The sequence below is a fragment of the Papilio machaon genome, chromosome 18 (genome assembly GCF_912999745.1).
Source record: "Papilio machaon chromosome 18, ilPapMach1.1, whole genome shotgun sequence".
NCBI classification, from domain to species: domain Eukaryota; kingdom Metazoa; phylum Arthropoda; class Insecta; order Lepidoptera; family Papilionidae; genus Papilio; species Papilio machaon.
This window is the reverse complement of record NC_060003.1, coordinates 3,920,299-3,947,506: the sequence shown is the minus strand read 5'-3', so window position 1 is coordinate 3,947,506 and position 27,208 is coordinate 3,920,299. Positions and strand designations below refer to the sequence as shown.

General features: G+C 30.6%; 1 protein-coding gene across 2 annotated transcripts in view; it reads right to left on the bottom strand.

Annotated features, from left to right (window-relative positions):
* The window catches only part of LOC106721157 (atrial natriuretic peptide receptor 1), a 110,343-nt gene extending 88,966 nt beyond the window's left edge, over window positions 1–21,377 (bottom strand). Inside the window, exons 1-4 of one of the 2 annotated variants that reach the window (XM_014516046.2) lie at window positions 21,083–21,377; window positions 20,593–20,782; window positions 7,949–8,132; window positions 5,599–5,804 (exon numbers count right to left, since the gene is read on the bottom strand). In XM_014516046.2, the coding sequence (XP_014371532.2) occupies window positions 5,599–5,804; window positions 7,949–8,132; window positions 20,593–20,782; window positions 21,083–21,259 (757 nt within the window). In that variant the 5' untranslated portion in view covers window positions 21,260–21,377. Of the gene's footprint in view, window positions 1–5,598; window positions 5,805–7,948; window positions 8,133–20,592; window positions 20,783–21,082 lie in introns of those variants that run through there. The other variant, XM_014516048.2, reaches the window with a different exon arrangement.
* Window positions 21,378–27,208: the final 5,831 nt, after the last annotated feature.

Genomic DNA, 27,208 nt, shown 5'->3' with positions numbered 1-27,208 from the left:
ATCAATTTAAAAAACTAGTTGTAAATGTAAGTAGAAATTTGAATACTTGTATTTTCTTTCCGACTTAGACGATCTTATGTCGGAATTATTCTTGACACAGAAATGATTGACAAGAAAATATCATGAAGCCCGCTACAGACATTCAGTTTTAACGCGTGCGTTTGTAGAAAAATTTTTCTTTACCGTAAGAAAGTATATATGTAAATCGAAAAAAAAAACTTTGGTACATGGCGAGGTTCGAACCCAGAACCTACAGCCGCCAACGCTTTGTGCTTCGATGCTTTGACGCTAATTTGCGATTAATGTTTCCAATAATGAATTCCAGCACAAATTTCAACAAAAAAGAAATATGAACTTAAGTATTTCAATAATACGAAATCCATTAAGATTAAGAAAGTCATTCTATCATCCCTTCAGGGATTATCCGCTACCTATAAACACGACACGACAGCTAAATGTCGATAATGATTATTATGAGTGAGCAATAAGGAATTTAGTGCAAACAAAATCTTACTTCTTACTAATATTATAAATGCGAATGTTTAGATGAATGGATGGTTGATTATTTGAAGGTATCTCCGGAACGGCTCAACGAATCTTGATGAAATTTGGCACTGATGTAGAAAATAGTCTGGAAGAACACATAGGCTACTTATAATGTTATTTTTTTCAATTTTTCGCGGACAGAGTCGCTGGCGACAGTTAGTAACTAAATAAAAAAGCGATTCCCAAAAGCTGTCATAATTCAGTAACCAACTTATCTCTTATTGACACTTTCATTATTTAGACTATTTTATATCTCTTTAATCAACAAATAACAAAATAGGAGAAGAAAGCAACATCTTCTTCAGAAATTCTTTTTATTGTCCCATATCGGAAGAAGCAATATTCTCAATATGCATGATATTTGAAAGAAGCAATAAATCTGCAATTCAAAAGACTCGTGCTCAAAGAACTGTATGAAATGCATCGAATATGCAACTTCGAAAAACTACAATATTATATACAAACAAATTGAAAATATAATTTTGTACGGTTCGACTTCTTTGTATATGGAAGAAAAGGTATTAAGCTTGGAAAGATTTAACCACTTTCAAAATTAGAAAGAGTTCTTTGAATTTTTAATTTGTACGTTGATTCTTATATTAAATTTAAATCCATTCTGCCGTTAATTGTTTTTCTACAACCATCTTTGTGTTTTTATTATAAAATGATTTTAAATCAACAACTAAGGGAGGACAAGCGTGAGGCGTTTATGATGCGAAAAATTTACGTAGTGTTGCTGCTGTTATTCGCCTAGCGATGTTAACCGAATTTATATGATGTATTCTGGCAGCCACGAAATATACAATACACAAAGCAAAATTTTATTACCGTACAATTTCTATTCTTACGTGTTGTTTCATAAAAATTTTATTCCGTGTAAATAAATTTACTGTTATGTTTATTATAGCCTAATGGTAGAACTAACGCCTTATTAGATACCATCTTTTGCCCACGTCTCCGTCTGCACGAAATTAAAAAAAACTTTAACTATATTCTCCCAGATTACGTTCTACATCTATGCCAAACTTCAGCGAGATCCATTCATTCAGCTAAATATGCTTAGTCATAGTCACGCTGTCTATCGTGAACAATATGCAAACATTTTGTGTTCATATGGTTTTTTCACATATTTATGTAAGAAAATTTTAAAAAATCTGTTTTTTTTTTTTGTTTTAACTGAGTAAGAAAATAATTGAACTATCCAGTGTTTGGTTATATAAAATGCAACTCGTATACAGAAAATTCATAATTTTTACATCAATATTCAAGCACCTGTGTTAATTATTTTATAGAGAGGGTGGAAATTTAATTACTTATGTCATTTATTGGTTAAAAGCTCGCTGGAAATTCTCCCAGTCTTCTAAAAGAGAATTAATATATCGACTTATGAATACTTAAGTGAAAATGTCAAATTCCTAAAAGGTTAACAAAAAATATAATTGAAAACCAGTTTTATTTACGTGGAACGATCAACATTTCAGTTTTTGACTAACTATGCTTTCGGATTTCACTGAATTTATAAGAGAGTTTTAAATAGAAATGATTACGAAAATAATATTCCAATTCCTTCAGTTGTTTATCTGTTATTTAAAATCAAGTTATAAACATATTTAGGGAGATTTTAGTCTGAGAAACCCACGGTGAGTAAATATAATTTAGGTTGGAGATTAAATCTCAATAGGCGATTAACTGAAGATATCAACAACCTAATCTTAAGGACAATCAAATCTCAACCAGAATGTTATGTTTTTTGGTAACAGGACACGAGTTTGGCGTTGGTCCAAGTTAGTTTTTATATCGATGGCTTCTACGAATAAGGGCCAATGTGAAAATTGATAACTTTGCAGGAGAGATTCTCAAAGTTTCAACCATATCGGTAAATATAGCCGCTTAGGCACTTTTACTTCAGCAAAAAATAATATTCACACTTGTAAATGAGTATTTTGTTTATTACTGTTGTTAACTAAACTAAGCTAAAATTATTAATTTGTTATTTTGGCCCTTATACTTAGGATCCGTCGATATAAACGACTTAATGAATTTCGAATGTTTTTATTTCTGGAATCAGTACATACTCGTACAATATAATAGTTATTTTAGTAAAATAAACTATATTATTAACAGAATCAAACGTTAAATTCCACCAACACCAGACACTTGTGGGCCGAGTACAAATAGTTTTGAGAATCGCCTTCATACCGTTATCATCATAGTCAATTTTGTCGAAATTAGTACGTGATTTTTGTTGAAATAGGGGAAAGGGGAAAGGGTAAATTTTATATTATATCATATTTTGTCAATAACAATACAATGGAGATTGTCACAATTATATACCTGCTGGCCCACTGCACTTTTTGCTATTTTTTTTTTCAGATACAATAAAAGAGACGAATATTTTAATATAAATAATTGCAAAGTTTTTTTTAAAGATTTAATTTAAATTTTTCTCCCATGTAGAGGCCAAAAGGCAGGCGACCGGCCGTAGAAGTTAAGCCAAAACAATAAAGTTTATAAAACCTTGTTCATCGACCCCTTGTGAGTATGATAAGAACAGAGCAATGAATGACAGAGACGACTATCTGTTCTTTACCAGTATTTTAGCAAAGAAAACTTACGGAAATAGGAAATATAAAGCTCAATGGATTCCTGGTACGTTTATGAGAAGAGTTTGTGAAATTTACAAAATGGAATGAAAATGCCGTCGACTTTATTCCTTACAATATTATTCTTGGAACGAACTGAAAGCTATCAAAGATCCCCGGTCTTTAGCCGCGACGTTACAGCCAACGACCTCCGGAGCATTCGCGCTTGTAATGCGTCGCAAAGCCTCTGAAGGATCACAGTTATAGACAGGTTTTTATTACAGCTTTTAGATTTTTTTTCAAGTTTGCATCTTACTACATGTCATTATTAAAAATAAATAAAATGCTATTATCTTTCAACAACGACACAGCTCACTCCCGTAACCCAGAAGGTTAGCGCGGTCCTGACATACCTCAATCGCCTAAGCTATTACCAGCTAAAAAGTTATAAACAACTAATACAATGGATTTTATAGTGCGCAGTATCAACTACCTAGAATAAATACGTATTTATAGACAGTTATGTTTGTATGTCTTTTATGATTGTATAATATATATATATATATATATAAGGTTTACAAGTAGATCTGAACCTAAATACCTTTTGAGTAAACAAACTCATAACCACATATCGTTCAAGATTACAGCCCGTTTGAATTCAAATTAATGGATGACCAAAATCTAAGCCGCAATTAAGGTTCAACCACAAACTAATTACCGTTAACCAATGGTTAAACACAAGACTATTGAGCGAGTAAATGGTGTAACAAGATCGTTACGTCTACGATCTCAACCTCCGGTCATTGGATACGTAAACTTGCTAGTAATATTACCGTCCAATTACGATGGGTAGCTCAAGCGAAGAGTGAATAGCCTGTTACTCAACTTACTAGCTTTCACAAAATAAAAAACACATAAATAACCGTTCAAAAAATCAATTGTTCAGATAATTTAAGTAGAAGAAATAATATGCTGAATTTTGACAGAAAATAAGTAAATGGATTAATAGAAAAGGACGTTTATAAATACATTTGACAGATATAAAAATTAGCTCCAACCTTTTATAAATTAATCTCGTTCTCGAAAGAATCTTAATAAGAAACTTCATTTACTATCAGAAATAAAGGAATGGAACAAGTTGCTTGTAACAGTTTCTCTATTTATAAAGCGAATGTTTTTACAATAAACCTACAACTAAATCTCGAACGTTATTCTGCCCTATCGAATAAGACAATGAAAGCATTCGAAACAATCACTAGTATACACAGCAATGCTCTTTAATCCCCTTTTTTAGAGTCGATAGCACTAAGCCCTCAGCTTGATCCTTGAAACAATCTTAATGTAATTATAAAACTATCAAACTGTGCTGGTGCTACTCATAAAATCCAAACGTGCATAAATTTTCGTGATAAAACTATATAGGCTATAAAAATCTCATACATGTTGAGATAAAATCGCAGGGATGCTAGCTTTGTAAACCTTTATATTTATTTTTAATTACATATTAAAAAAAAGTTCTCATTTTTATGTAATAGCATGAAATATTAAATATTTATACATGACTGTAATTATTTAACTATTGTAATTTAAAAATACCATATAATTAAAGATAAGTTTTAATACAGTAGTTTTAATAAATAGAATATATGTCACGGTTCAATAAAAAAGAATGAATTCAAAATAAAATCGACAAAAAGTTAGCAGCCCTTGTTATTCGATTGAAAATATGCAAAAACTCCAAAACAACTCCAAAAAAATTCCAATTTAGTGAAAATTATTTTAGAAAAACCAAACGTGTGAACGACACTCGTGTAAAAAGTGAATTGACTCACTGGCGAAATTATTTCCGACATTTTGGAGTAACAAGTCCTCATAAGTTTGTTGAGGTTGCATTTCCCTTCCGAATACCGAGATTCCTTCAAACAGCATGTACTCGTGAATAGTACTAGCCATTAGGAAACCACCACTAGCCCCGACAATTGATTTGTACGCGGGTGTTTCGTATAGGATAATTGCTCGGCGCCAGCCAAATCTGTAGAAATATTCAAATAACTTTTTATGCTATTTATAGCGCCATCTATGAACGGTGTTGTAAATTAAAAATCTTCAATATGTAAAAGAGCCATCTATGTATTTGTTGAAAATTCATAAGGTAAATACTAAAATATTAATTTTTAATTAAATATACATTTAAATTATTTGTTTAATGTAATATTAAAAAACACTTTATTTATCTAGCATAGTCAACAAAAGAAATGGAAAACCTGCCATCTATGGAAAATAACGTTCACTACGATTCCAATCTGAAAGTTAACATGAACACAAGTAACACAAATGGGAAAAGGTACCTAAAACGTGCTTTAGTTACTAGTAACTTAATCCTTATTTACTGTATAACAAATCGTTGCACACAATTGACTTACCTTAACATCGCAGTGTACATTATAAACTAAAACATAAATGTACTCACTCGTGTACTTGTAGCCGAGGTAGAACTTGAGATTTTCTGTGTAATTGAGGCCGCCATCCGACGTGGTATCCCACGGTGTGTAAATGATGTCTTCTTTCTTTAAATAATTCGCAAACGTTTTCATCATGAGCAGGCAAGTCGATTTTCCTGCGACGTGTACTTGTGCCTCCGGTTCGTTGATGAGCAGTAGTTGTCTCCAGTCGTAACTAGATGGCGCAGAAACAAGAAGCGTGTTAGTGCAAAATCACTCTGTGCTAGAATCGTGCATATTCACACATTTAATTTAAATTTATATTATAATTCCTGTTTTCACATTATAAATATTCAGTTATTAATTATATTCGAAAACCAAAAGTTTTGATAGCAAGATGAATCTATTTTTTTTTTCATAAAACCGGTACCAACTGACTATTCGTAAGTACAAAACTAACTAAATTCCCAGCATTAAAATATCTAATGAGTATTAATACAGAGCCATTTCTAATACTCGTACTAACATGTATGCTAATAAATCATTAAAATCCTAGTATGTTTAAAAATGGACTAGCTGCTTATATCTCAATTACAACTTTTTATAAGTCCAGACATCGATTATATAATTCTTATACAATTTCATAATCTATTAATTTTCATATTATAAATGTCACTGTCATCAAAACCACTTAACGTAAACACTTTTGGACAGGTACCAATTCAATTTCGGGGCCCTTCTATTTGCGTACACCAAATGCACTATCTCCTATACGTCACATCCACTCCGCTAAACAAATACAGATAACGTCGAAAGCCTCTTCATCTGTTTCAACAAATACTTTTTTATTCACCTCCAGTTCACTTGAAATAGAATTGATTATATTGGATATTGGAGCGTTAACTTGATTAAATTTTATTTGTGTCCATTTTTATCATCGTTTATCTGGTCACACTAACATCAGTAACGAACTAAATAAAAAAGTACGCTATATTTCCGTAGTCGTGTCAACAGAATCAACATAATGCAAAATTTCTACGAAAGCATTTCAAAGCCAAAGTAATATGCATAAAATTAGTGAAATAAGTTTCACATTTTTGCAAATATAAGCTTTTTTAACATACAATGTACAACCAATGTGTCGTAGTGTACATGAATTTATATAGAACTAGCTTTTACCCGCGACTTCGTCCGCGCGGAATAAAAAAAAGCACACAAGATAAAAAAGTTCCTATGTCCGTCTCCTAGTTCTAAGCTACCTCCCCATCAATTTTTAGCTAAATCAGTTCGACTGATCTTGAGTTACAAATAGTGTAACTAACACGACTTTCTTTTATATATATAGATGTTATGTATATTGCAAAAAAAATTCAGCAATATCTAAGAGAAGCATTAAAATTTTATAATTAAACTAAGTCTTTCACATTACCATGTTGATGGTTAAGTGAATCAGGAAATGGTGTATCGTGGTAACTTCAAGTTCATTTGTTCTATTCCGAAGCTTAATTGAAAGCGAGATTTAATTAAAATGAAAGACTTCATTTCCTGTCAATATGTTTCAGAATTGATACGCAGATATTTCAATTCTAAATTGAAGGGATTTTTACTTTATTGTTCATATTTATAAAATAAAAAAACATTTTGTTTTCTTCAGTTTGGAGTTCATATAATGAATTTTAATTATAACATAATTTTTAAAGCTCATATTGGACCCAAGTTTACGTTTAGTAATACTGAATAATAAATGAACGAAACAACGTGATTAATAATGTGAGGCGTAAGTAAGGTCAATTAAATCCGAAACTCTTGAATTGAAAATTAAGGTTATCATTAAACTTGATAAATAATATTTTAATTGATAATGCCTGATTGTTGGTACAGACTATTGCGATAACTTTTGTTGATGTTGATGCTTTAGTACAGATGTTGTTTGGTAAATGTATTTTAGAGAGTACCAATAAGACGTGATTATTCTAACCTAAGTATTGCTTCACAAATCATAGGACGGTTAGAACTAAAAATTTAGCAAAATAAAATTCGGAAATTTATTACTTTGTTATATTTAAATTTTAAATAGCTATATTTTGAATTTTCTGAACATAATTATTTAATTTGAATTATTAAGATGAACCAAAAAATGTTAAATCATAAATATAAACTTTCTTAAAACGTTAAATGATTTATAGTTTTTCTTACTCACCTATTGTTTTTGATGATACTTAGTCTATAGTCGTCCAAAAACCAATGTATTAAACTATTAAATAAAAATACTTACTTTTTATACATGTAACCAAAATATACTGCCAATGTTTTAAAAAATCTGACCTGTACTTACATTTATAAAGGTGATTATTCAACAAAATATATTTAGATACTAACTGTCTCATGATGTCAATGATAAAGTACGCCATGTCCTTGAAGCCGAGGGGTCCGGAGCGCACCATCATGTAGTACTCGTGGTGGCAGTTCTGTTTCGGCTGGACGAAATCGAACGTGAGACCGCCAGTCGTCACAAGAGGTATACCAGTGTTGCCCAGGAACTTCGTAATCCGAGCCACGGATGCTGTGAAATAAATGAACTGGTTATTTTTAATATAAAAAATCTTTTTTTTAATTTTACAACTTCGTATGTTCATACAGTTAAAGACAACATCGTGATGGAAATGGCACATATCTGCGAAGAAGTTAAAACATGTGCATGAAAATCAATCCGCTATGGGTTAGCTTGGTTGAGTAAGGCTTAGTCACCCCTAACTTAAACCTCACTCCTCGGTAGGAAGGTGTAAGAGTTGAGTGGACTAAAATAGTCGGTATTTTGTTTTGATATAAAAAAAGTCAAAAATTTCACATAAAACTTCTTTTAAATATTTTATTGTGTTTCGATTTTAGTATTTTATTGCAAATATTTAAAATACCAGAAGGAACCGCGCATAGATTACGTTGTTTCTGCCTTGGCATCGTAAAGTTAAATTGAATTATGAAATAATTCAATTATTTCATAATTGATTTATGAATTAGATGTTTTATTAAGTTTGTTAATTTTAATTTTTAATGATTTAATAATTTTGTTAATTTTCACTTTTAATTTAATTTAATTTTTAATCTTAACTATACTAACATAGTTATAAGTATTATTTTACTAACAATGTATGGACTTATAATGGTCTGAATTAAATGATTTTTTTTAAATAAATAAACGTTTTAATGTAAGCTATTTTTTGTACTGAAAGAAAAAACATTTCCTGTACTTTGCACACGTGATTTGTTCTTCATTCAATTTTATTTATATTCAGGCGCCATAATTTTACGATTGTACTTTGTAAGCGCGTCGAATACATTTGAATAATTGAACATTATTGTACAATCCAACATTACTGTAAATAAATGAAAATTTGTTTATTCATAAGAGTAAGAATTTTTTTTATATAAATTACACCACTTCCTAGAATTACTACTCCGCTTAAAGTTACTAGAATTATTACTATTTATTTTCTATTATTACTACCCCACACAAAGTTGTTCACTCACTAAGATTAATAGTGTTTTACTATGTAGGACTCTGAGTGAGACATAATCTTACATAATTATCAGTTTTTGCTGAACTTTATAATTAATAGCTTATAGAAGACTTAAAAATAAACTCCAAAAACAATTTTTAATCTAAAGCATCAGATTTTCTTAAAGATTTTAAATTACATGATTATAATAGTAATTCTATATCTTTGAAAAACCCTCTACTTTTCTTTGAAATAGAAATATCTTGAAAATACAAATAGATTTCGTATTAAAAATTTACGAACTAAATTAATTATGTATTCAAAGGTCTTAAAGATGTCGAAAACAAAAAGTATATAAATCAATAAATACGAAAAATTAAATCTGTATAAAACAATTTAGCTTCACTAAAATATAAATCAATGTTATTCCCTGTTGAGAGTATAGAGTAGAGAGTATAAGGTGGCAATGAGAGAGCCGTTACCAGAATTCGCCGAAACAGCAAAGGAACCGTCACCCACCACGATGCGTTGCCTACCTTTAATCGACGGAGCATACACAGAAACAGGATATTACCTCTTCGTATGCATTCTCATACTCTGTCAAATTCACTTTCCCTTTTCTTCTCATCCTTTTAAGCAAAGGTATAAATATAAATGAATATTGACACGCTGTGTTTGGAATTTTCACTTAAAAGCGAAAATGCTTATATCCCTAAAATTACTACTCACGTAGAAGGGTAAATGTGTGATTTAGGGTAAGTAAGTACGATCTAATGTCAACAGAATCAGCAAACAGTACGTCTGATGAAATTTACGTTGAGTTCCCATTTACGAAACACCAAAAACTATTATTAACTTATAGTTTTATATTAATTTATTTATTTAACTTTTTAAAGTTTTCATATATTTACCATCACCTAAATAAAGGTGGAAAGATATCTTATCGAAATTTAATGTCACAAAATGAAGACATATAAATAACGGAATTGTTTGCTAGATTTTTTTTTTTTCGGACGAGTGAGCAACTTTTGCTCCATAATGAAACTAGGAAAGTGGAAAATCGATAGATTCTTAGAGAATGAACACGGAAATAATATTTACTTCCTACAAGAAAACACTCGATCGATCTAGAAATATAAAAGGATTAGTTCGCTTGTCATCGCCGCAGAGAACAGACGTGGATAATATTGCAAGAAGTGAACCACTCGTAAGAGTAAAAGAGTATTTAAAACAACATTTTTAATGATGGATTTATTTAGTAAAAATGTATGTTACCAATCTTTTGTATAATCAATAATTTTCACATTGAGTTAAAAACACTTTTGTTTATCTCTGTACTCTTTTTTCGAATTTCCTGCTAACTATTTTCTACATTTTGATACCAGCAGTTTTAGAAGACAAACTGTTTGTTTGTAACAAGAAACGTAGCAAAGCTTTTTACGTAACAATCTATTAAAAATAGATTTTTAACTACAAAGTGTGTATAAGTTAAATAACATAAATGTATACCTATATAACACTAATATTATAAATACATAAGTATAGATGGGTGGACGGATGGGTGGATGGATGTTTGTTTGTTAAAAGGTATCTCCGGAACGGCTCAACGGATCTTGATGAAATTTGATAGTCTGGAAGAACACATAGACTACTTCTTAATTTGTTTTTTATTTATTTAATTAAGTCGCGGGCGACAGCTAATATGTTACTCATATTCCAACTTTTTTATCAAATTATTTATGTGGATTATCGGGTTATAGTTGTCAACCATAATGTAATAATTCACATAAATAATTTGATCCGGAAACATGTTATCTTAAAAGGAAACGTAAATCAAATCTCGGCAGATATCGGCAACAGTTGATAAATAACTCAGAAAAGCTTCTAAAATCCAAGGACTGATCGTATTCGTAAATGTTAGTACATTTTTTTACCCTTAATGTTTTTTTTTGTCTTACACTGTGTGTAATTTAACGTAGATTATTTTATTTATACCATAGAATAAAATAAAATGACGTACTTTCATGTAAAAGAAACAGATAACAATATGTTTTTCCGAAGTCACATTCGAGTATTCTTCCCTTCCTTACCCTTTTCTATAACGAAAAGGTCGGTAAAGGAATTAGTCTTGGTGGGGGATAGGGCGTATAGGTAAAAGAAATATCCTTTTGTATGCATCCGTCCCCTCCACTGTCCATTTAAGATAGGGGACACATCGACAATTGCTGAAATATATGGCTGAAGCCATGAATATATAGCTGAAGTCAATGGACAACGATCGCTTTGCTATTTAAACGAAATCAGGTGCTCATTTACCACCTAAGAAAACTTTAAAATATATATAATTCAGCATTTAATTTAATTGCAAAGCTCGTTGAAAGCTTTATGAAATGTCGGTATAACGTTTATTGCCTAACTTACTCAGCAATATGCATATTAAAACACTTCAAGTGCAAAAAGAGTAAACTTAACTCAGCATATGGAATTAAATCTGGATAATTTTGATTTGAAATATAGTCCAAGCTTTTATTTACGAGCATAAAAGCTTTGAGACATTAAAGTCACATTTATACTTTAAAAGTACTACACTAGTTGGTAACTAATTTATGAAAATTTTACCTTTATGCTATTATAGCTTTTACCTGCGACTTCGTCTACGCATAATTGAAAAAAAAAAGCATAAATGAAAAGTATCATAGAGACTATGTTCTATATGTGTCAAATATCAATGAGATTTGTTGACCGTTGTAGACTTATCGAGTAAATATGAGAATCAATTGTATCCGCCGTGAACCGTACTCATTTCAGGCATCATACGTGTGTTATGTCTACATCTATGCCTAATTTTATCCAGATCCGTTAAGCCATTCTGAAGATACCTTCTAACAAACATTCATCCTTACATAAAACTTTCGCATTTATAATATTAGTAAGATAATAAGAAGTAACATACACCTTTAATAATCTTCATTAATTGAAATTGTTAATAATACAAACTTTGATTATAAAAATGGTATAATTTCATGGTATCGAAGTTATTCAATTTTTTATTTTTATATTTATCACAAATATTAATAAATTACATTAATTCAAGATCAATATAACAATGTTTACATAATACTTTGTCTTCTTAAGTAAAAGTAAATGTTTTCTTCACGGCTACGAAAACATGTTTACGTTCGTGCATTATTCATAGCTATGAGAGAAAATCTTTTGAAAAATTAGACTTTTAAATGTCTGAGCTTCTTGAACATTTCATTAAGATAGAAAAAAAACATCAACAGGAGTATCAAAATACGTAAAATATTAAAGCAAATTTCCTCAAAGATTATAAAATGGTTACAAACACAAAAAAAATCTTCAAATCAATCTATTTTTTTTTTCACTCATCATCAAAAAAACCTTGCAAAGATCTTAAGCAGAAACAATGTTTTTTTTATAAGAGAAGGGTGCAAACGAGCAGCGGGAACACCAAGGTGTTCATCGACGCCCATGGACATCTGCAATACCAGAGGAATCGCAGATGCGTTGCCGGCCTTTGAGATAGTGATACGCTCGCTTCTTGAAGGACCCTAAGTCGTAGCGGTTAAAGTAACGTATTTACAAGAGAACTATTTCTTCTTATTGACATGACATTTTAGGTGACCCTAAGCAATAAGTCTTAGCCAAATCTGTAACTTATTTTAATATAGCTTATCTTAAAACTTTTCAGCCGATAATCTACATACGATGTTCTAAATGGTTTTATGTATTATTCGTTAGTTGTATAAGACGGGGAGTGGAGCTGCTCGTTATCCTGCGTCAGGCGGTTTGCGCACTCAGCGTTTATCCACGGTGATATCAGTAAAGTCATGTTAAAATGTCGTTTATTACATTTTTATTTCGTCATGCCTTTTTATGATTTTTTATGTTTAATTATGTGTACTTAGCTAACTTGAGCTAATGGGGCAGCTATGAAAGTGGAACTAAGCATAACGCTATAACGCTTCAACTACTTCAATGGTGGCATTCTAGCAACTGAATTACAATTATTTCACAACATTTTATCTGATTTAATTAAACATCTATTTATTTTGCATGAATAAACAAATAGACGTTAAGTAAAGGAATATTCTTTCAAAATTAACCAACGAAGCGAATAAATATATTATTAAATTAAACTTAATATTTTGTATAAAGAGCAGCAAACTTTTAATACGAGTCTTTCCCAGCACATCTACTTTGAAATAGTTCGCTGAATATATTTTTTTTTTCAAGACTAAAAGCTTTGTCGAACAAAATTTTGTTGCTTCTTCGTCGATTTAAAAGTGTTTGTATGTTTTAAATGAAATATTTTACAAAATTATTAGTTTTTACGGCCTCAAGAAGCGATGAAGCACTTAACACTTGGTATATAATAAGCAGAAAAACGTATCAATATGCAAATTAGGGATAATTTTTTAACCATGTAATATTTAAACGTACCAGACAGATATCTAATAAACAATCAGTATTTTTAAAGAGAAAGGGGCATACGAGCGACAGAACACCGAGGTGATTATAATCAGCAATATTAGAGGAACTGCAGATGCGTTACCGGCATTTGAGGCCGTACTCTCACCTCTTGAAGGCTAGGACTTTTAAAGAATAATATAATGTAATTTTCATCTAAACTTCAAGCAAAAAACGTTTTATTACTAGATATTAAATTTATAGCTTCGTATATTAACCGCACGGAACATGCTGCGTTAATTTCTCTAGCAAATGTAACACATTAATTAATAAAACCGACTAAATTTTAATATACAAAATTGGCAGTTTCTGGCCAACCTTAAACGATGAAGAGGCGCCTTCAAAAGGTGAAGAATTTTAAATTATTATTTTACGTATCAGTTTAAGATAATTCAGTCTCGAATGTTCTTTATTTTTCTTCTTTTTTATTTGAAAGAATGTTTCATTTAAACTTAAACTTTTATCATGTACTCTGTTTTACTAAAAAAATGTATTCCAATTCCGTACGTATATTCCAACTTCAGAAAAGGTAATCTTCATTCAAGCAGAAAATGTAGTGAAGTAGAAATAATACGATACATTGATTTACATACATATTATACTATGCAAACAAACCTGCTAACATCGAATATACAATGTTTTAATAACCCTAGCTGTTTTATTAACCTTAAGTATAAATAACGTAATTAAACATAAATTAATTCCTAAAACCACGTACGCATTCCACAGAACAGAATTTGATCAAACTATGGGAGGATGTTCTGAAGACGCCAGAGAAGTTTGTCCTAAAAAAAAACAGTGAACAAGCTTACTACATCAGTTTCGTGACTTTAGTCACTTAATTTATTGTTCGCACATTTTATGTGAAGAAATTGTAAACATTTAATCACTCACTTAGCTTAATTAGCACTAACGATGTTAATTATCCAAATTAGTTGTCCGGCCGTTACAATTATGTTAAAGCTATTACGTCATTGGGTAACATGTACATTCAGCTGCATAAGTATACATTTATAAGGCTTTAGATACTTCTATAGACATGCAGTTATCAAAATACGAAAACATATATTCAGTGAATAACATGTATGTCGGAACCATCCGTGCTTATAAAATTTTAAATTCTAAGTACACGAGCTTTGAAGCTTTGTAAATGTTCACATTTTTTACGCAGCTGACTGTAAGTAGCTAATAATGTTTTAGTTAGCCCCTAGTAGAAATATCTTTGCTATTTCTAAGCTTTGTAAAAACAAAACATATTCTATTATTCCTTAACATCAGTATTTAAAAAAGTATTGTGACTAACTTGATAAAATATTTTAATCACCTTTATATTTGTGTATTTCGGCAGTAAAACTCACGGATAGTTGTACTTATGCAATAGTTATTCCTTATAATGAAAAATAAGCGGCGTCGAACATTTTACCAGACACTACAAAAAGTACATACACTATTTAAATAGTCTTCAATACACTAAAGGCACTGGCACACTAGATAGATATAAAAATTTCAAACTTCTATGTAAAAAAGATAGAAACCAAAACAAACATAACATTTCCTTATAATATGATTATTAACACTTATCAACACGTTTATTCCTACTTAACTTTTTATATGCGAAACCCTCACTTCAATATTGTACTTTTATTACAATCATGATGTTGGCACATAAAAGATTATTTGATTCGTGACTATTTATAACGTTATAAATATGATATCGTTTGAAACTTATATTCAAACAAAATATATCAAGAATTTACTTTTTTTTTTGATGATTTTTTTAATTAACGTAGCGAAACGACACAAAGCAGGCTTTGGTCTTCAACAATAAAACTCTTTATTCTCCTAGGGCTCGCACCTCTTCGACCCAGTGCTTGACTTGGGACTCTTGCATTTCTCTCTTCACATCATTTAACATACTAGTTACAATATTTCTAGAGCCACGGATAAAGTATTAGGTAGAATAAAGTTTGTAAAATATAAAAATATGTAAAATAAAATGTAAATTATATAAAATAAATAAATTGTCATTATTTTGTATATACCTGTATATCTTTATGTTTACTCACAATTCTAGGACATTAAGCGATCGGGCAAAAGTTTTACCAGTAACATGTTTTACAACTTATTTTCATAAATGTTATACGTATTATTATATACAAAAATAAAACATTATATAAATTGTACGATATTCCAATTATTCGTTGTGTTAAATTATACAAACGCGTGACAAACTCAATCTAAGTTAGTTGTAACAAGGATACGTTCAACTTAATTGTATGTGATTCGGATGTCATCTTTGACTCGTGCCGTTATTAATTTGGCCTCGTGAGTGACGACGCTCCGACTAACAAATTACACATCTACAGTTCACAACTTCATAACTTTGATATAAATTATACGCACACATGTTCTCTTAAATTGAGGTAACATATTACAAATATAGTATTTAAATTTGTTATAAATTTAACGTTTTAAAATCAACACTAGTAAACACAAAATTCGATAACATTTGGTACATGCATGTAATATACCGATGGCTCCTTCGTAAATAATCGTAACCGATAATTCCATATTTTTTTTGGTTTTTGACTCGATGAAAAATATCCGAAATTTCGTTATATATACGAATACATAAAAATGTCTAAAGTTCTGTTTTGTAAAATTTCTGCTTTATTTTATTATACACATTTTGTCGGAGAACTAACAATTACATTATCCTAAAACACATAATAGATATTAAAGCGGCGGTCGTTTATTCGTTCATTGTAGAGGTATAATGTGCCCAATACAGTAAATTAATATTCTAATCAACGGAAATTAAGCTTAAATTTGCAGGAAATAAAGGTTATTTTATAATAATCTTAGACAATACCACGTATGTTTCAATGTTAAACAGAGTAAGGAATAATGGATACATAATTCCGTATTAAGCGTATAAACAATCTCAAGGTATGCCAATATTCTATAAGCAATTAATTATACAAACATGTCTATCGCATAGTAACCGTCAGTTTCCATTGCCAAAACCACTGAACCAAAATATATTGTTGTTCTTTTGTTTCCAAAAAGAGTGAAAGAGATGTTTCGTACAGCTGCAGTGGAAATTCAAGATAGTAGTAACAAATGATGTAATAGATTTCATATTTAATAAAATGATTTTTATTGGATAGACAATAACCTTGTTGTACTGTATAGGACATGTGCTTTTATTTCATATTTTATGCCTTAGTAGGTTTTATACATTTTTTAACGAACTAACCGCAATAGCAGTGCTTCTCTCCGCCATTAGATGACTTCTGACTTAACTACTAATAAAAAAAAATAGTCTAGAAGATTTCTGAATGACATATTACAAAATCTGTCAAATGATTTAAGTTACAAAAGGACACAATGAAACGGACATACATAAAAAAGTACTAACTTTCATTGCTATTGAAATAAAGATGTTTATGTACGTTCGAATATTTTCCCTCTTTTTGATACAGCTGTCACTTGATACGATTCCAAATGGACGACGGTTGGTAAGGCAGGAAATTAGAAGGGCAGTAGTGTTGGGTGTTTTGTTTATATGTTTGGTGTTTTATATATTTTTGTGCTAAAACACGAGCGCATATATATTAGCACCAAAATATATATCTTTTTTTTGTCTAAAATATATTAGCTACAGATTTTATAAAATTAATAATATCTTCAACAGATCATATATCTATCTTATATATATAAAAGAAAGTCGTGTTAGTTACACTATTTATAACTCAAGATCAGTCGAACTGATTTAGCTGAAAATTGATGGGGAGGTAGCTTAGAAGTAGGAGACGGACATAGGAACTTTTTTATCTTGTGTGCATTTTTTTTATTCCGCGCGGACGGAGTCGCGGGTAAAAGCTAGTTAATAATATATTTCAATTAAGTTGATAATTTATTTTATTAACCTCACTCAAATTTTACAAAAATGTTTTACTCAATAGTTGCATTTTTAGTTCAGTAAAAATAGCATCGGGACATCGTTTGCTCTCGAGAAAATTCGATTCGCTGTCCAGATAAAATTTACCGCAATTTTCAACAAGACAGATAAGAACACATTTTTACTCAAAGTTAAAAATTTCGTTCTCTGTTCATCTTTAAAACATACTATAATGTAACTCTCTACTTTAACTTCAACTGTTTTAATAGGACGTATAAATTAGACACGTACTGTTAATTAGTTATATTATATTTAGTTTTATTATAAAAGAGGTTAGTACTTAGCTAATCTACTGTTTGTGTTGCGTATATCTCAAGGGACCTGTTTTAAGTTCAAAGTTTGTTACGGTGAGTGTTCTTCGCTGTATATACCATATTCATAATTCAAAACAACAGTAACATTCTTACTATAAGACCTGTCTCTACAACCTTTATATTGGGGTACAAAATTATTCATTTTCTTTTGCACGGAAAATTAATTAACAACTTGGCTCCTGTAATATTATGTTGCTAATAGTTTGCTGCAGGCGTCGCTCGAAAAGATATTAACTAAAGAAAACGCATGTCGAAAAGACGTAATAATTTAAATAAATATGCATATTATATTTTCCACTAAAATAATATAAAAAAATGTAATATATATAGGAAAAGAAAATAAAATAGTTAAAAGGTGACATTATTTACATAAATTAAGTAGTTAGAATAGTTACATTTTATCTGAAAAAACTGAAATAAGAATACGGTTTTATTTCAGTTTTTTTCAGAAAGAATGTAATATGTTTCATATTGTTACGTCAGGGGGAAAACAAAGCACATACCTTCGATCGGTAACAAGCTTTGATTTCCGCATCCGCTCCTATATCACAATTACTTTTATTAAGGTCCTTCGAGTTAATCCGTCTGAAATTTTCTTTTATATTACACGGTGCAGGAAGCAAAAGGCTACGCTACAACTTTATTACAAGAAAAAAGCTTATGACGATAAAACTTTATTACTCCCACAGAGTTTATAAGAACAGCACGTTGCGTTATATTACTTTGTATATTGGAAAATATCTGTGAAACGAATACAAAAAATAAAACATACTGTTTAATATGTTAAGCATATTTCATTCTTAATTTTAAGTATATTAAATATATCGCAAAATTAATTTTCCGTAAGCTAACGAAATTTCGAAGATTTGAGCTTCAATAATAGAAAATTGTGACGTGTAAATAATAACTGTTTGTACTTTAAAAATATTTATATACCACCAAATTTAACTAGTACTATAAGGAATCAGTCTTAAAATAGGGAACTTCTGTCATTTATGTAGATTAAAACTGCCATTTTAAAATTGTTTTTTTTTGAGTTATGAATATATACATAAGGGCCGTCGTTTCATAATTAGATACCCATTAATAAAATCATCTATTTATTCCCGTCATTTTTCTAACAGTCTGTATAAATATGAATCTATGTATAGATTATCATAGGAATGTCTTTGATGGTCCCTGAGGGATACCTTTGATGTTATTTTCTAAGACGATATGTGCTTTGAATCGTCCGACGAAAAATTAAATATTCTTCATATTAATAATATGTTCAATATTTATTTTTTATTCGTAACGGCAGCTATTTCATGTAATATCAATTAAACTAAACGAAGTAACAGGTATATCTTAGTAATATTATAAATGCGAATGTTTAGATGGATGGATAGATGGATGAATGTTTGTTTGAAGGTATCTCGGGAACTGGTCAACGGATCTTGATGTAATTCGGCACAGGATGGAGTCGCGGGCGACAGCTAGTTATTAATATATAAATTATCAATACATAGTATAAAACAAAGTCGCTTTCGCTGTATGTCCGTATATATGCTTAGATCTTTAAAACTACGCAACGGATTTTGACGCGGTTTTTTTTAATAGATAGAGTGATTCTTAAGGAAGGTTTGTATGTATAATAAATGCATAATATAGTAGAGAAACACTGATAAATTTAAAGGTTTCTAATGTGATGTCGTAAATAAGCACGTTTTTTTGCGCTTATATTGCAAACGCTGGCTGAACCCTACGAGATAGACCAAAATAATGTACTACAGTATTGTTCACCTTAAAAAGTTCAACAAAAAAGTCCGCGATGGTATATGTCTATCTCTTAGGGATAACCCAGCATAACCATTTTTGCATTGCACCCGTGCGAAGCCGGGGCGGGTCGCTAGTTATAATATAACTAGTTATTTATATTTAGTTATTAATATACGAAAACTCTCTTCAAAACAGTTGAAAAACTGTTGAATGTCATATTACTTTTTTATTTCACTGGACTTTGTTATTTTACTTCTGCAGTTGTTGTTTCATATAAAATTGAATACTTGAAAACAACTTCACATATTTTAATTAATTATATTAGAAATTAACTAAAGCAAATTAAAAAATTCGGAGTAATTTATAAGAAAAACTACAGCTGCTTACCCTACCCACAATAAATTGATTCGAGTAGCGACAACGACGGAAACATTACAAACATTATTTATCCTGCACTTTTTCAGTTTTAGTAAACGTTCAGAATGTTCAGACGCAAGTGTGTGTTGATTTCGTGAAAAATATCAAGTTATGTTGTGCACTTAACATACAAGTCTTAACTTGTTCTTAAGTCTATTTGTTTATACTTAAGTCTACTTTAGTAAAAGGATATTTTGAACTAGCTCACAGGAGGGTAATGTTTTTTACGGGTATAAAATAGAGCAACAATATGGGCAATAAATATTATACGATTGGTTTCACTTTTAGACAAATTGGGTTTTTTTCAGGATGGTTATTGGGCTGGTTTCGTGGTCGCGTCACGCTTCGTGAAACTGAAGGTATGCAGCGGGTTATATTGATGGAACCTAAAACCTATATATTAATTGTGTGCTCATCGTTATTCAAAATATTTGAGTAGTGAGATTTTGTTTTATAAAATAGATATTATAGCTTTGACTTGTATGACCTGTAATTTATATATTACCAATAAAATTGTAATTGTAATTGTCTTATCTGTACGTGAGTTTAGCTATTGTATATATTGTGATCTTTTAAACTTACCTAAAGCGAAATCACAGGAGGGTCCAAAGAAGACATGTGAGCAGTCGTTGTATGCATCAATGGCGGTGATGACGGCGTATGCGGCGTCGCAGTCGCTGACGTCATAGCGCCGCCACTCAAACTGCACCCAGGGTGGGAACGCGTTGCGGACTACATCATGCTGCATCGCCAGCTCGAATACTGGCTCCACCTAAATAACAAAAGAAAAAGTAGAAAAAGTATTTACTATTTTTTTCTATAAGTTGCTTGTAGTCAATATCATCAAAACATAAATAAAATATACCACAAGTGTATTATCATAATTGAATAATATTAACATACTCTGCCAGAAATACAAAAGACAAGACAAAACGGAAAATAGCAATTTATTATTTTGAAAATCCTAGCTTTATCTTATTTACGAAAATTGAGACCACATTAATCAGTTGGCATAGACAAAACAACATCTAAAATATACCTCTATAACAATAGATAAAACACAAATACTTACAACTGGTAACGACGCATCGAACGTTGTATTCTTTGGCAACAACAAAGCCGCCCTTATCTTACAAATTCCATCATCGCTACAAACGTTTTCACATTTCCTCTCCCGTGGTTCTTCCTCGCGACAATTTTGCGCGTAACCCGAACACACTAGCACGAATATAATCAACAGAACACCCATTTTATCGACACTTCATTTCATCGATATTAGCACAACACTATTTGTTAAATTGCTACAACACTAAATTACCTCATTTTTAACACAATATTTAATTCACAACACTCACGCGCGCTTTTATATTTCACTAGAACCTGGAACAAAGAAAATAATTTGAGTAAATAAAGTAAAAATTGTTTGTGAAGCTTAACACAAAAATTTTGTTCGGGTAAAACAGAGAGATTGTCGACTTTGGCACCATAGATTTATTCAGAATCTTTTTGTGAATTATAAGAAAAACTAACTTAAATTCTTTGTTTACATTTTAAATAAGTTTTAGATAATATTTTTAACGATCTGTAGGTTATTTTTATAGAATGCACGTAACAATGTTGGAACAGAAAGTGCAACACCAATTAAATTTATAACAAACTAACTTTTCTAGACGCTTTTCATTAGAAACGAAATGTAGGAAACAAAAAGTAAAAACAAACGTTATGTTATTATTTAATTTGTTTGTTTTCTGTTTATCAATTTTTTTAATGTCTGTTTTATTAAGTGACTCTTTGAAAAGTTTTAATTACTTTGTAAATAGTATTATTTTTGACAACTTACATGAAAGTATTAAGTACTTTATAGGATGACTTTAAAAGGTAACTAAAAACAACAAAGTTTCAAATTAAAATTGTTAGTAAAAGAATTTAAAAAAGTAAAATTAGCATATTTTTTATTTAGATAACTAAATATTGGAAATACGGTCTTAAAACGGTGGTGGTTCGTCAAAATTTAAAACATCGAGAATAATGAATTAAAAAAAACGGTCCCCATACAAATGCAATACAACTCTACACATTAGTTAATTAAATTACTCTAATGTAATAGAGAAGTCTTAGAAATGTACATCAACTAGCAACGGACAAGTTTCTCTTTGGTTTCCAATTTAATTTCGCTGATTGAACCACAGCACTTTTTGAATGTTCACTATACATGTACATGTTTACGATATTTCGCTACGATACATGTTATTCGTAGACCCACAATCGTCGCGTATAGTGAAGCGCAAAGACTTATAATACAACAACACGAATAACCTATTAATGCAAAAAAAAGTGACAAAAAAACAGTGCAAGGATACGAGGAAAGAATACAAATAAGAAAAATTAAACAAGATAGTTTTTTTTACTTTATTAATAATATAAAAAATATTTTTAATAACGCTTAATCTAATCTTGCTTCAAGATATGAATTTTCAAAACACGTACGTTATTAAAGAAATACGAGCATCTCTTATGCAGTTGTACACCAATTGTGGACTTAGGATTCCTGTTGTTTAAACTGAGAGAGCCCGAGGGATAAACTCCGTCTGGTTAAATATTGGAAAACGCTGCACGATTCTTAATAAAGTTCTCTTTACTCTGTGTGATTTTAAAATGATTTTTTTCGAATCTTTACTTTATTTTTAAACCGCTTGCAGCTAAGAAAAATTTTATGTACTTAAAATGTAGATTGATTTTATTGCTAAAGAAAAAATCATACTGTATATTCCTACTGTCGAAACATAAATACTATAACATATTCAAATGGTTTCCTTATTTAAGAAAAATAAATCAATCCAAACAATTATCGACAATGACTGCACCTAAATTACCTAAAGACACTTCATGTCACATGCGTATTCAAAATTACTAAAACCGTTAAGTATTCGTGTCACAATGGAACTGACAGACGTAAATTGTCACAAAAAACATCACTCCCATATGAGTGGAGCAATAAAATAGTATGAAAGTCGATTTAATATTTATTTCATTTGATTGAGTTCGATTAAGCTGTAACATACTGTAACTAAACTTTTTACGTATTCTGTTTGTGATACGAAAAGAAAATTTTCGGCACAAAAAAACGAACCTTCTTTCTTTCATAATAAATATAAAGAAACAATGGACAAAACGTTTTACTGTTTTCTTTGATCATAAAGAACAAAGATTATCCTCTGCCAAGAAAGTTAGTGAATATATAGGGCGATAAAGAAAAAGTCTCATAAGTCAGAAAAAACTAAGTCAAGCTAGGAACTAACAACTCGGAACCCATTTTTTACCAGAATATACAAATACATATATGACTGCAATATTCTTGTATATGTGTAGCGCCAATGGAAGCCAGCTCTTACGTTATTACGTTCGAATTACAACTCTCAATTAAATTACTACAAATGCCATAAACAAATTTAAAAGACAAACACTTTAAGATAAAAATAGGCAGGCAAATGGAATGAATAAAAAAACCGACTATAATGACACAATATGTACATTTCGACGTCACCTTGAAGAAAACTACAAAAATAGAATCAGTAAAGAGCAATGGTCAGTGTTGATAATTCTGCGTCGATAAAGCCGGAAAAATCGATCATTTTAAATTATGGATTTGACTGATGATAAAACTGATAGATTCGTGGTACGATTGGATTGATTTAGTTTGCTTTATTTATAAAACTAGCTTTTACCCGCGACTCCGTCCGCGCGGAATAAAAAATAGAAAACGGGGTAAGAATTATCCTATGTCCTTTTCGTGGTTCTAAGCTACCTGCCCACCAATTTTCAGTCAAATCGATTCAGCCGTTCTTGAGTTATGAGTAGGGTAACTAACACGACTTTGTTTTATATATATAGATATATAAACACTGTCATACTATCTGGATCGTATAAATATAGAAGTTAATACTAAAATATGGTTATAATTATGTTGAGCAATTAAGCAAAATTCTTATCCACTCCATTTTTTAGATAACTATAAATTGAAATGAATCTTCTTATTTATTAATAACTAGCAATTGCCTACGACCTTGTCCACGCGGAATTTTATTAGCAGAATTATGCCCGCGTGCACCAGGTGGCAGCTAATTTCCAGACAAAGTCCCGTCAATATCGGCCCAGCCGTTCCGAAGATAACTCGTAAAAAGTACAGACAAAACTTTTAAAAATTATTGTTTCGTTACCAGCAAAGTAAATACGTATGTACTACATCATATGTAGGAAATGTTTTTTCGATATTACATAAATACTTTGTTACAATTATAAAGATTAAATAAATTATCAGTCAGATAAATTAAAAATTATATAAATCAAAATGCGTTGGGAAAACCGTTTAATAATTCTATGAACAGTAAAATAATTTCAACGCAGAATTTTATCTATTACTAGCTGTCGCCCGCGACCACGCCCGCACGGAATTAAAAAAAACGTAATTAGTAGCCTATTTGTTCTTCCGGGATATGTTGTATATCGGTGTAAATTTTCATCAAGAACCGGTGTCAAATATCCATCCATCTAACTATTAGAATCTCTTTGTTAATACACTGGTACAATAAGATATTGTAATCTCTATCATTCTCTTTGCAAAGACGTACAAAACATTATTTTTTCTGCGTTTAAGGAGTCATAAATTACTTTATATATATGCCTTATAAAAGTAAAAAAAAATAGATGATTATTTTCTGTACGAATTTTTCGGTAGTGAAAACGGTTAACCTACTTAGGTATTTTACAATTCGATAAAATATCAGATATCTATCTATATATATAAAAGAAAGTCGTGTTAGTTACACTATTTATAACTCAAGAACGGCTGAATCGATTTGACTGAAAATTGGTGGGCAGGTAGCTTAGAACCAGGAAAAGGACATAGGATAATTTTTACCCCGTTTTCTATTTTTTATTCCGCGCGGACGGAGTCGCGGGTAAAAGCTAGTATATATATAAAAGAAAGTCGTGTTAGTTACACTATTTATAACTCAAGAACGGCTGAATCGATTTGACTGAAAATTGGTGGGCAGGTAGCTTAGAACCAGGAAACGGAAATAGGATAATTTTTACCCCATTTTCTATTTTTTATTCCGCGCGGACGGAGTCGCGGGTAAAAGCTAGTTTATAATATTAGTAAGATAGCTGGAGGTAGACATTAATAACTCAAACGATTTCAAAAGCTTTCATCACTTGTGCTCACACAACCTAGAAACAAACTCTCATGTCACAGGATAAGCGTCAAATTTATCGAAATTGTTAAACATAAAAATTTTTAACTAGAAGACAACATGAAATTGCGTCCGGATTTTATTAACTTATTGGATATGTAAAAAAAAAATCAAATGGTTTTCCCCTATCTTGCGATAATTTAAAATGGCTAGACCGGTTTAGAAAATTCAAATAGTTGTCCTTATTGTAGTTACATGGTATCTCTGATTTATCAATATGAAATAATTTTATTTGGATCTAAATTAGATTTACGTATGACAAAGCTTAATTATCACAATCACGTTTCGATAATATCAACAAACAGATTCAAATACGTTTACAATTTCAATGCGGTTTCATTGCAATGTTTGTGATTGCCGTTTCAATCGAATTTGTATTGTATTCGCTAAATATAAACGAACCTAGACTATATATTATAAATGGTAGTGTTGAATAAGAGCGTTGGTGGCTCAGATGTTAAGCACTTGACTTGCAATCTGCAGGTCCTGGGTTCGAATCTCTCTATGTACCGATGTGTTTTTCGAGTATCAATTTACATATGTACATTTATCCGACGTTCTTACAGTGAAGGAAAACATCGTGATGCAACCAACGTGCACTAGGCCATCGTGGTTGACTATGGCCTAGTCACCCTTAACTTAGGGTAGGCTTAAAGCCCTTTGGTGGGGATAGTGAGCTGATGATGATAATGGTAGTGTTGGTTTCCATTGGTAATTTATATAATTACGTTTTTATTCCAGTCTTTCGGCTTAGGTTTACTTCATTAATAGACAACCAGTTTATTATTCGTTATTTAACAAATTTTACTAAACAGTTCTCTTGCTTTTTCTCATCTTTAATGAAACAAAGTTTCTATTAAAAAACAAGAAAATAAACCGATCCTTTTGAGCACTTGCGGGATAATGAACGAAAAATTATTAAAGGGGTTTTATAGGAAATTTTAATTTTCCTTCATTAATACAACTCAAGAGGTTCTTTTTTGCAACATTCAAAAATTTTCAAGATCTTTTAACAGTTTAAAAACATCCATTTTAAGTGATTTGTAAGCTCGAACTTAGGTTTAAATTTTTAAACATTAATTAATACTTCGGTTACAATACAACTTGCTGTTCTAAATATAAAAAAAATGCTGATTAACCAATTTCATTGCTCAGATTTCATTTTCAAATTTATTAATTTCATTTTTTTAAGAATCGATTTTATTTTGTCTTAATTGAATCGATATAAAAGGTACCTAGTAGAATTAATTAACCTAGATTATTACATTTTCAAGTAGTTATTAAAATGATTAATTGCACGTGCAGTTCGATATTAAAACTGACGTCAGATAACGTTGATATTATTATGGAATATTTTAAATAATCCCCACAGATATGAATAATCGATATAACTTATTTAATTATACGATTGTTTATATATGCAACTCTTCTGAAGTACAGTGCCATCCAAACTTTAAAACAACTCTTAAGTTCGCACGGTTTGCTGTGCAGAAGTCGGCTCATCCGAGCAAAAGAGTTACATCTCTTAGATCTAATAAAACCCTTCGTACACTAGGCAACGTAAATCGTGGAAACTAATATCGTACGGTTACGTCGTGAGACTCGTGTAGCGCTACGTTGAATCGTCGATGCGAGTCTTCTATTCGGTCATTACAGGCATGTCAACTGTATAAATTTGCTCCACCATCTTAATAGTAGGAGTGGTGAAGCGGGGATTTTTGTATTTAGTCGAGCATGGCATTAAAACTTAAGGAGGGATCTTGCAACCAAACAAGTACATCTTCCCCAAATGAAACGCTCCATATATTCTTTCTCAAGACTAATAAAACTATGTTATATTATGATTGAATATTATTAAATAAATCTGTCTGGAATACCTTTTTAATTTTTATATAAGAAAATTAAAAAAAAAATTGTCTATTCAAAAAGGGTTAAATTTATCTAGT